The 12552-nt window shown below is 40.9% G+C and overlaps 1 protein-coding gene across 3 annotated transcripts in view; it reads left to right on the top strand.

Annotated features, from left to right (window-relative positions):
• The first annotated feature begins 9273 nt into the window (after positions 1–9273).
• LOC126215337 (F-box only protein 28) overlaps positions 9274–12552 on the top strand; it is a 95713-nt gene continuing 92434 nt past the window's right edge. For all 3 annotated transcript variants that reach the window (XM_049942021.1, XM_049942020.1, XM_049942019.1), the window contains exons 1-2: positions 9274–9643; positions 9749–10024. In XM_049942021.1, the coding sequence (XP_049797978.1) occupies positions 9773–10024 (252 nt within the window). In that variant the 5' untranslated portion in view covers positions 9274–9643; positions 9749–9772. The remainder of the gene's footprint in view (positions 9644–9748; positions 10025–12552) is intronic.

Genomic DNA, 12552 nt, shown 5'->3' with positions numbered 1-12552 from the left:
GCCCATTCCTTTGGACATGCATGCATGTCCAAATAACATTGCATCATACTTCTGAACAACAAAGGCAGTAAAATATCATTGTTATCCCCTGATACTGGTCAAGCGGCTTTCAATTACAATGACTCCCCTGTATGTGAATATGCATAATAAATATACAATTGCAACCTGAAGACACATGGTTGACGACATATGTAATTTGAGGTTGGCCATGAGTCATGCTCGAATAGCCTAATGGTAACGCAGCTGCCTGCGATAAGTTTTGAGTCCTGGTCTGGCACAAATTTTCATTATACAGTTGATGTTTGTGCATATTCGCAACTACAAATACATTTAATGTGTACAATATCAACGTAATCAATTAGTTCATGCAAGTACCTGAAAGTAATTTGTGGGGTTATGGGACAGAATGATCACTTGGGCTTAATAACAGGTGAAGATCAGATTAGATTATATATACTTTTCATTCCAATAGATCCATCCTTCATGATGAAGAATGTGTCAGAGAAACAAGAATGCACAATAAATATTTGCAAAGCAACACAAATATGCTGATAGTAAGTGACAAGTTTTGTGTGTTGTTGATACTGGGAAAATGCAGCATTCTACGAAGGAAATTGCTAATATGGGTAAAACACTGGTGCAACCCAAACCTAAAATAATGTTCAAGTATAGGAAACACATTCTAAATAGGACTAAGGGGGGATATTGAACTTGCACAAAAAAAAAAAAACGGTAACCGAGCGAGGTGGCACAGTGGCTAGCACACTGGACTTGCATTCGAGACTTGCTCCAGGCAAATGCTGGGATGGTTCCTTTGAAAGGGCATGGCCGACTTCTTTCGCCATCCTTCCCTAATCCAATGAGATTGACGACCTTGCTGTCTGGTCTCCTCCCTTGAACAACCCAGCCCACCCCAAAAAAGCAGTAACACAAATGGTCACCACATTGTCTGACTCGTGGAAGAACTTTATGGAGACGCTGAAAAACTTGAACTGGCAGACGCCTTAGAACTGTGAGGTAATAGGCCTTCGTAGTTGGAGTTCATTCCAACAAAACCATTCTATATAGGTGACTGCATCATATGTAACAAAACTACGAGTAATACTAAAATAAAACACTTACAGCTGAAAGTAAGATGACCCCATTTAATAACTTTATAGAAGCTGTGGACCCATATTACAAGAAAGTAATCAAAAATACTATCGTTTCAACTGCTATTGTTGACAGCCTTCATCAAGTTGACTACCCTGACGAAGGCTGTCTGCAATACCAGTGGAAACATTGATGGTTTTGTTGCATGTGATGAAGTCGCACACTCAAAGGATTTTACTGAGATGTGCACATAAATGTCAATAATCAGTATTAAGTGAAAATCTCCGAAAGTATCATACCTGTAGGGAATCTGAAGACAAGATTAGTCAAATTATAGTACAGATGCTGGAATTTAAACAGTCGTTCTTCCCCCTTCACGTACGTGAACGGAACGGGATAAAACCCTATGATGTGGTACATTAGAAAGTACAGTCTGCTATGCCCTTCATGGAGATTTGCAATGAACAAAGAAAGTAATGGGAGTGCAACAGCGCGGTTACTGTGTGATTCTTCCCACAGCAAGCAGTTCCACTCACCTATTAGTGACCTCTTCTTCTCCGTCATATCCATACCCCTTGCCTGTCAGAAAAATGCGTAATGTACGCTGGCTAGAAAAAACTGTAGCACAAACTAGCCACACTACACATCTTCACAGGCCGTATCAAAATGTTTTACAGTATCAGGTTGACTGAGCGATTAATTGAAAGGTAGTTGCGAGTAGGAACTTCAATATATTGTGACTTGTTTGATACAAAACATCGCCAAGCCTGTGCTGATCTTAATTTACTCTTTCGTCATTCATACGCAGTCACACTCATTCATAACAGTCAGCAAATAGTAATTAACAAAATCCATTACCAAAGGATTAACAAACGTATTGTCTGTGACAGAATGTTCGTTCAAATATTATGCAATTTGACCAATACAAAAGTTCAGTTTGCAGTCGCGCCACGCTAAAAATGTTCAAATGTGTGTAAATTCCTAAGAGACCAAACTGCTGAGGCCATCGGTCCCTAGACGTAGACACTACTTAAATTAACTTAAACTATCTTATGCTAAGAACAACACACACACCCATGCCCGAGGGAGGACTCGAACCTCTGGCGGGAGGGTCTGTGCAATCCGTGACATGGCGCCTCAAACATCGCTGCCACTCCACGCGGCACGCCACGCTCATATTGGTTATCCAAAAGACACAGTTTACATATTAAAACCGGAATTACACATTTCTGTCTTTCTCACACGTTACGTCCACTTTGGGACACTTCACAGACAAGTTTTAACAACTGTTTCGTAAAGTTCGCACATCTACAGTATACAGAGCTCCTTATCTCCAAGTGTGAATGTGATTATGGCTGAGATCCGAAATAAACTTAGGCCTCACAAAGCTATTCTCTTAGCCCACAAAATCCGCGCGACCGTCTGTCCACTGAGTGGCTGATATACACTGATCGAAAACATTATGACCACCTGCTTAATAGTTTGTTTGTTCATCGTTGGAACGAAATACCTCACTGATTGTGCGTATCAGAGATACGACAGTTTGTTGATAGGTTTGTGGAGGTACGTGGCATTAGATGTCTGCGCACAGCTTACGTAATTCGCGTAAATAACGAGCCACTGATCTGCGCACGTGGTTCTGGCGCCCGATAACGAGCCAGATGGATTCCAAAGGATTTACATCACGTCAATTTGGTCGCTGACACATCAATGTGAGTCCACTATAATGCTCCAAAAACCATTGTATGACGGCTCTGGCTCCGAGACACGGACTATTATACTGCTAAAGATGGCGTTGCCATCGGAGAAGACATCAGGCATGAAGGGATGCAGGTGGTTTGCAGCTGTCAGCGTGTCTTTGATTACTACCACAGATCCTAGGCAAGCACAGGAGAATATCTCCCACAAGCTTGTGTCCACGGCGTGTTGCACGTTTCGAGCCTCTTTCACCTCTATGACAGCATTTGTGGAGACGACCATCTACCTGGTGTAGCAAACCAGTGACTCACCCAAGGAACCGACACGTTTCCATTGACCGATGGCCTAATCTCAATGGTCCCGTGCAGATTGCAATCGTAACTGACAGTGTCGTTGGGTCAACAAGTGAACGTATAAGGGTGGTATGCTGCAGAGCTCCATGTTCAGCGATGTATAATGAATGGTATGCTCCAAGACACTTGTGCGTGCACCAGCCTTGTGCTCTTTCGGCAGAGATGCAACAGATAACCATCTGTCTTAGGTTACAGAGCGGATGAGCCTCCAAACTCTACCTTCAGTGAAGACTCGTGGACGTCCAACCATTTAGCCCCTAGTGGTAGTTTCAGTGTCCTCCTACCTCGTTCTGTAGATACTCACAACAGTAGCACGTGAACATTCGATCAGCTTTGCCATTTTCGAGATACTCGTTCGCAGGCTCTGTGTAACAATATACTGCCCTTTGTCAAAGTCGCTTATCTCAATAAATTTTCCCATTTGCAGCCCATATCTTCACTAGGGTGACCCCTGCCCGTGTCTACTCTGCTTACATACTTTTGTTACTGCATCACATGCCTGCAACGCCACCAGGTGGCATCTAACGTCATGGTGGGCAGGGGTCATCATGTTTTGGCTCACTAGTGTACATCGTAACCAATCCAATATTAGTATTAAACCGTACAATCCCCGCTCTTTTACTTGTGACCAATCCCATCTTAATAGTTTTCATGAACAATTTATGAAAAGATTATCAATATCAATATCAGTGATGTATTTCGTTTCAAAGACAGACAAACAAGCTATTAAGCGGGTGGTCATAATGTTTTGGCTATTCAGTGTATGTACCCAGTACAACAGTTTGTAATAGGAGGAACCCTCTGTGGTACACAGTCACTGTAAAGAAACTTCTAAAGAAACAGAGATTACTGCATAAAAGGTGTAAAACAAAGCGTAGCACTAGAGTTAGAGAGATGCCAAATGGCTGACTGTCAAGAGAGCAATGGGCGAAACCCTCAATGACTACTGTAGCAGCATATTGCCACATGATAGTCTACAAAATCCAAAGAAATTCTTGTCGTATGTAAAGGCGATTAGTGGCACCGAAGTTAGTGGCAAAAACTGAGGACAGTAAATCAAAAACTGAAATACTTAACTCATTTTTCAAATATTCGTTTACAAAGGAAAATGGAGGAGATATGCCCCAATTTAACCCTCATACCACTGAAAACATGAGTGAAATAAGCTTTAGTGTCACTGGTGTTGAGAAACAGCTGAAACCGTTAAAACTGAACACAGCTCCAGGGCCCAATGGAATCCCTGTCAGATTCTACACCGAATTTGCAGCTGAGTTAGCTCCTCTTCTAACTCTAATCTGTCGTAGATCCCTCGAACGAAAATCCGTGTCCAGTCGTTGGAAGAAAGTACAGGTCACAACTGTTTAGAAGAAGGGCGGTAGAACTGATCCACAAATCTGCCGTCCAATAGTATTCTTGTCATCAACTTGTTGTAGAATCCTTGAACATACTCTGAACTCAAACATAATGAGTTAACTCGAACGGAATGACCTCCTATATGGCAACCAGCATGGATTCCGAAAACACCAGTCATGCGAAAACCAACTCACACTTTTCCCACGTAATATGCTGAAAGCTATGTGTCAATGCAATCAGGTAGATGCAGTATTTTTTGATTTTCGAAATGTATTTGACACTGTACCACACCTATTCATATTGTCAAAAGTACAATCATATGGGGTATCAAATGAAATTTGTGACTGGATTGAGGACTTTTTGGTAGGGAGGATGCAGCACGTTATCTTGGATAAAGAGTCATCAGCAGATGTAGAGGTAACTTCAGGTGTGCCCCAGGGAAGTGTGTTGGGACCCTTGCTGTTCATCTTGTGTATTAATGACCTTACAGACAATGTTGATAGCAACCTCAGATTTTTTGCAGATGATGCAGTTATCTGTAATGAAGTACTGCCTGGAAGAAGCTGCATATATATTCAGCCACATCTTGGTAAGATTTCAAATTAGTGCCAAGATTGGCTACTTGCTTTAAATGTTCAGAAATGTAAAATTTATCACTTCACAAAACGAGAAAATATAGTATCCTACGACTATATTATCAGTGAGTCACAGTTGGAATCGGCCAGCTCATACAAATATCTGGTTGTAACACTTGTTAAGGATATGAAATGGAATGATCACATCACCTCAGTTGTGGGTGAAACAGGTGGCAGACTCTGCTTTATTGGTAGAATACTGGGAAGTGTAATCAGTCTATAAAGGAGATTGCTTAGAGATCACTTGTGCGTCCCATTCTAAAATATTGCCCAAGTGTGTGCGACCCATACCAGATAGGATTAAGAGGGGATATTGAACATGTAATGTACAAATAAAGGCAGTACAAACAGTTAAAGGTGTGTCTGACATGCTGAAGAGTGTTAGTACTATGTTGAAGAAACTGAACTGCCAGACTCTTGTAGATAGACGTAAACTATCCTGAGAAAGTCTACCAAAAAAGTTACAAGAATGGGTTCAAAGTGATGATTCTATGAGTATACTGCAAGCCTCTACATATCACTAACATAGGGATCATGAGAACAAGATTAAAATAATTACAGCATGCACAGAAGCAATCCATAGCTCAACAGAACGGGAAGAAAATCCAATAACTGGTACTTGTGATGTACCCTGTCCCATGTGCTTCTCAATGCGTTGTGGAGTATAGATGTAGATGCAGATGTAGGTGATAGGATAGACCAGTGTCGAGACCCGCATCAAACCAGTCTTTTAATTGGAGGCTACAAAAACAACCTTTTTTGTTATGATGTGACGTTCCAGATTTCTCTAAACTGAGTGTATCCAATAGAGTTACAATAAAGTACACATACCAAAAAAAGTTTTGCATACCTTGGCTCCGAAAGTTCCGGAACCCGTACAGAAAATTTTAATAGAGATCAACATAAACATCATTTCCACCCTTTTTATTGCTCATGAAAGCCACAGATTGCATGTTGTACCACCATACAGCGAGACCTTCAGAGGTGGTGGTCCAGACTGCTGTACACACCGGTACCTCTAATACCCAGTAGAACTTCCTCTTGCAATGCTACATGCCTGTCCACAAGTTCATCAAGGCACTGTTGGTCCAGATTGTCCCACTCCTCAACGGCGAATCGGCGTAGATCCCTCAGAGTGGTTGGCGGGTCACAACGTCCATAAACAGCCATTTTCACTCTATCCCAGGCATGTTCGATAGCGTTCACGTCTGGAGAACATGCTACTGGCCACTCTAGTCGAGCGATGCCGTTATCCTGAAGGAAGTCATTCACAAGATGAACATGATGGTGGCGCGAATTGTCGTCCATGAAGGTCAATGCCTCGCCCACATGCTGCCGATATGGTTGCACTATCAGTCGGAGGATGGCATTCACGTATTGTACAGCTGTTACGGCGCCTTCCATAACCATCGGCGGCGTACGTCGGCTCTACATAGTGCCACCCCAAAACAGCTGGGAACCTCCACCTTGCAGCACTCACTGGACAGTGTGTCTAAGGCGTTCAGCCTGATGGAATTGCCTCCAAACACGTCTCCAACGATTGTCTAGTTGAAGGCATGTGCGACACTCATCTGTGAAGAAAACGTGATGCCAGTCCTGAGCGGTCCATTCGGCAAGTTGTTGGGCCCATCTGTATTGCACTACATGTTGCCGTGGTTGCAATGATGGACCTCGCCACAGACGTCACGAGTGAAGTTGCGCATCATGCAGCCTATTGTGCACAGTTTGAGTCGTAACACGACGTCCTGTGGCTGTACGAAAAGCATTATTCAACATGGTGGCGTGCTGTCAGGGTTCCTCCGAGCCATAATCCGTAGGTAGCGGACATCCACTTCAGTAGTAGCCCTTGGGCGGCCTGAGCGAGGCAAGTCATTGACAGCTCCTGTCTCTCTGTATCTCCTCCATGTCCGAACAACATTGCTTTGGTACACTCCGAGACGCCTGGACACTTGACACTTCCCTTGTTGAGAGCACTTCCTGGCCCAAAGTAACAATGCGGACGCAGTCTAACCGTGGTATTGACCGTGTACCTCCTTCCAGGTGGAATGACTGGAACTGATTGGCTGTCGGACCCCCTCCATCTAACAGGCGCTGCTCATGCATGATTGTTTACATCTTTGGGTGGGTTTAGTGACATCTCTGAACAGTCAAAAGGACTGTGTCTGTGATACAATATCCCCAGTCAACGTCTATCTTCAGCAGTTCTGGAAACTGGGTTGATTCAAAACTTTTTTTGATGTGTGTGTATATCTCTTTTCTTTAATTTTCTCTTGGGTTTCATTACTTCATTTGAGTCGAAGCTATTCAGCTATGGAACAAGCTGCTGAACATATAATTCACAGAGTAGCAGTATAAAGGTTATAGATAGAAAAAAAAGATATTTGGGATAGTACATACAGACAACTACCTAACCCAATACAGTGAAAAGTTCTTGACTGCCGGTAACATTCATGTAGAGAATGGAAGAATCAGCACACCAAATAGCAGCCTCATGCCTTTTGACTCGAAATCACTATTTTTCAGTTATTCTGGTAGCTTACAGAAAATGGAACCTATGGAATAGTGTTGTTGTTGTTGTTGTTGTTGTTGTTGTGGTCTTCAGTCCTGAGACTGGTTTGATGCAGCTCTCCATGTTACTCTATCCTGTGCAAGCTTCTTCATCTCCCAGTACTTACTGCAACCTAGATCCTTCTGAATCTGCTTAGTGTATTCATCTCTTGGTCTCCCTCTACGATATTTACCCTCCACGCTGCCCTCCAATACTAAATTGGTGATCCCTTGATGCCTCAGAACATGTTCTACCAACCGATCCCTTCTTCTAGTCAAGTTGTGTCACAAACTCCTCTTCTCCCCAATTCTATTCAATACCTCCTCATTAGTTATGTGATCTACCCATCTAATCTTGGGCATTCTTCTGCAGCACAACATTTTGAACACTTCTATTCTCTTCTTGTCCAAACTATTTATCGTCCATGTTTCACTTCCATACATGGCTACACTCCATACAAATACTTTCAGAAACGACTTCCTGACACTTAAATCTATACTCGATGTTAACAAATTTCTCTTCTTCAGAAACGCTTTCCTTGCCATTGCCAGTCTACATTTTATATCCTCTCTACTTCGACCATCGTCAGTTATTTTGCTCCCCAAATAACAAAACTCCTTTACTACTTTAAGTGTCTCATTTCCTAATCTAATTCCCTCAGCATCACCCGATGGAATAGTAGGCTACACAAATTTCTGTGCAGTCACTAGAAACTGTTTTTAGAGGTCTACATTACTTACACGTAGTGCGTTAACCGAGTGAATACTGCATTTCATTTCGAATATGTCCTCGTTATTAACCAAATGGAACACAGTTTGGAGATCCTTGGTTAGTAGCCGAAGAAATTAAATTGAACTAAAGAAAAAACACAACTGAAGTAATAGGTCAAAGTAAATAGGCCTGAATAATTAGAAATGAAATGGGAAATTTACATCACAAGTCCTCTCATTTTATAGGGGTGAGAGAACTAAATATCGAAAAAGATTGACTGGATGAAATAATGTATTGCTGCAGTCTCAGATTTCGATGTAACTGCCTTGATTGACAGTAACAGACAACAATGGTGTGTGACGTGCAGATACAGTTGTATCATAATGTGTAAAGGAAACAAGTAAATTTAAGATAGTCACACAGTACGAAATTTCGCAACCTCCTACTTCTAAACTTAACTCGAATCAATCCAGGTGTAGGTTTAATGCTTCTCGCAGCTCTTAGCAGAGCACATTTCCGCTATCTTAATTCAGTATTTCTGTCTTACCACCTCTAAATAACGTAATGGTATTATTTGCGTCGTAATTGTCAAAATAGACAAGTCCATAACAGATGTTGCATTATCTCTGGCTCTAGACTGGAACTTTAAGACATTTCGCATAGTTAGAATTGTATGTGTAGTCATACTATTAATGAATGACTCTGTTTTGTGGTACGCAAGACAATATGCCATTTTCGAATAACCAGCAGAACATTAATTTGCTAATACATTAAAGGTTGGCGAACTTGCCACTGTGCGCGGCTACATTCGGATCACAGTTATTATTATTAGGTGGTGTTGCGCTCAGCTAGATAGCTATACAGCTTCACGTAAGATCTTTGGCACTGGGTCCAACGGAGTAGTTTCAGACAGGGCCAATTTTTATAATTAATTGTAGCTTTGTGTCTTTGTTGAGTCGTGCGAGAGCTGCTTCTGTATATTCAGAAACGATCAAATTAACGTAAAACGTATAAAAGTCGCGGAACAGGCCGAGAATTTCCATGAATTAAGATTGCAGATGTAGTGAGTTGTTGGCTGTTTGAGGGTATGATCAACCATTTTTTGATCTATCAAGACTTCACTTCCGTGGCGTAGCTTATGCTATGATTTAAAATTTCTACGTTCTGACTGCTGCGAGGTAGTTCATATCGAACATGCGCGTAAACGGAAGCTGAAATTACTCGTTAAAACGAGTAAAGGAGATATTATTAAGGTACGATTGAAGTTTTTCCGCTGTAATCTGTGTGGTGCTTTGTGTGTAGCGAATGTTTTTCTTTAAGTAATACTATAATATTGAGCATTGAATCGCATTTTTAAGGAGAGCGGCGGAACAAGAAGAATCATGGTATCAACTAGACTCTCCGGAAATTTTGGCGGTGGAGGTGAAAGCCCTACAGCGGGGCCCGAACCAGGACCGTCCAAATCAGCTCGCACTAGCTTGGTACAAACGTCAATTTGTGAACCCAGTACAAGCGTGGTAATTGTGAAGCCAGCCGAACCAAAACCACCACCTACTTTGTTAGACTTTCCTGCCGAGATTCTGGAGAAAATATTTTCGTACCTGAGTTTTAAAAATGTAGCACATCTTCGTCCGGTAAGTTCAGATTGTTTTGTGCATTCTACGTGCCTGTAATCAATAAATTTCGTGCCTATCGTAAAAAGTTTGCTGTAGGGTTTTTTTTTCTACATGCATTGTTTGACTGTAGTGTTAATTTTTGGATCGTGTGTAATGTTTCCAGATATTACTAAATGGTAAAAAGTCAAATATGTTGTGTGTTCGTCTTTTGCGATTTTCTCTTCTCGCGCAGGAAGTAGGCCTGAATTTCGAATTTTTATCTAGCATCCTCCATTTTGTGCGTCATATATGACCTTAGTGTAGAGAAGGTAATGTGGTATGGCACAGACAGGTTTTTAAAATTCAGATTCAGTGGGCGGCCGAAAATAAATTTTAATCTAAGCCCATCTTGTCATTGGGGTTTATTTTTTTCCATGAATCTGCAATTGTGTGTTTGCCTCTATTCTATGGAGAAAAATTCCTAATATTTGCCACTGCCTCCAGCATTTTCTTGCTTAACAATTAGTTGTTCACCTTTCTGGTATTTATTTGTACAGTAAATTACTTTGTTTTAACCACATGAGGTTGTGCTCTAGATGAAGCAGCTATTTATCCACTCGTGTTCTTCAAATTTGCTCTCAATTTTTTAGCTCCCCCAAGCTGCTGCTGAATAGCAACAGAAGTGGTTTGATAAGTATGTTGTTTAAATACCAAGATGGCTGCCATATTTAGTGCAAATCTATGCTGCACACTTAAGTCTTAAACTGAGTTGCTTTGTTAAGCCCTAAATGAACTTATTAATTTAAATAGTAAAGGCAACAAACCACTGAATACTAGATGTGATATCGTGCAAAGGAGGTGTGTTTTTTAAAGATCAAAGATGTACATTATAGACATAAGATGGCATGTACTGTGAAACATTAATAAATATATTCTCAGAAAACTATGTAGAACACACAGTTTAGAACCCTACACAAATAGAGGTGACCTCTTTAAGGCTGTCCACACCAAAACTGGTATCATTGACCATGATGTGGTTGTTGCAACAATGATTACCAGAATACAAAGCACAACTAAAATGAGCAGAAAGATACATATGTTCAGTAAACCTGATTAAAAAATCAGTGGTGATATCTCAATGAGGAGCTTGACGCTCTTACCACAGGACAGGAACGTGCAGAGGAACTATGGCTCAGGTTTAAAAGAGTAATCTGTACACTGGCTAGATATGTTCCCAGTACAACAGTTCATAATGGGAGGGACCCCCAGTGGTGTTCAATCACTTTGAAGAACCTTCTAAAGAAACAGATTACTGCATAATAGATACAAAACAAAGTGTAGGTCTATATATGTAGGGAGATGCTGAATGAAGCGCATTTGGCCGTCAAGAGAATAATATGAGTAGCCTTCAGTGACTACTGTAGTAGAATATTGTCAAATAATCTTTCACAAAAACAAAGAAATTGTGGACATATGTAAAGGCTGTTAGTGGCACTAAAATTGATGTCCAGTCCCTATCAAATGAGACGAGAACTGAAATAAAGGTTAGCAAAGCAAAAGCTGAAATGCATAATACAATTTTCAAATGTACCTTCAAGAAGTAAAATCCAGGTGAATAGCCCCAATTTAATCCTCATACCACTGACAAGATGAATGAAATAAGTATTAGTGTCAGTGGTGTTGAGAAACAGCTAAGATCGTTAAAATTGTAACTATAATCTGGCATAGATCCCTTGAACAGTAAACCCTGCCTAGTAGTTGCAAAAACTTACAGATAACACCCATCCACAAGAACAGTAGTAGAAGTGATCCACAAAATTACCGTCGGATATCCTTGACCTTGATTAGTTGTAGAATCTTGGAACATTTTATTAGATCAGACATGATTATGTACTTAGAACAGAATGACCTCCTCCGTGCTAACCAGTATAGGTTCCAAAAACATCGTTCATTCGAAATCCAACTTGCACTTTTCTCACATGGCATACTGAAAGCTTTGGATCAAGGCAGTCAGGTAGATGCAGTATTCCTTGATTTACGTAAAGCATTTGACTCAGTACCACACATACCTTTATTGTCAAAAGTACGATCATGTGGGGTATCAAGTGAAATTTGTGACTGGATTGAGGACTTTTTGGTTGGTAGGATGCAGCATGTTAGCTTGGAGAGTCATCAGATGTAGATGTATTGTCAGGTGTGCCCCAGGGAAGTGTGTTGGGACCCTTGCTGTTCATGTTATATATGAATGACCTTGCAGACAAAATTAATAATTACCTCAGGCTTTTTGCAGATAATGCAGTTACCTATAGTGAAGCACTATCTGAAAGAAGTTGCATAAATATTCAGTCAGGTCTCGATAAGATTTCAAAGTGGTGTGGAGATTGCAAACTTGCTTTAAAAGTTCAGAAATGTAAAACTCTGTGCTTGATGAAATGTAAAAGAAAGTAGTAATCGTACTGTAATATCCATGAGTCACAATTGGAAGTGGTCAACTCATATGAATATGTGTGTAACATCTTATAGAGATGTGAAATTGAACAATCTCATAGGCTTGGTCATGGTTAAAG

Source organism: Schistocerca nitens, chromosome 12 (genome assembly GCF_023898315.1).
Source record: "Schistocerca nitens isolate TAMUIC-IGC-003100 chromosome 12, iqSchNite1.1, whole genome shotgun sequence".
In the NCBI taxonomy this organism is placed as follows: Eukaryota; Metazoa; Arthropoda; class Insecta; order Orthoptera; family Acrididae; genus Schistocerca; species Schistocerca nitens.
Note: the sequence above shows the minus strand (reverse complement) of the source record. Positions and strands in the feature narration are given on the sequence as shown.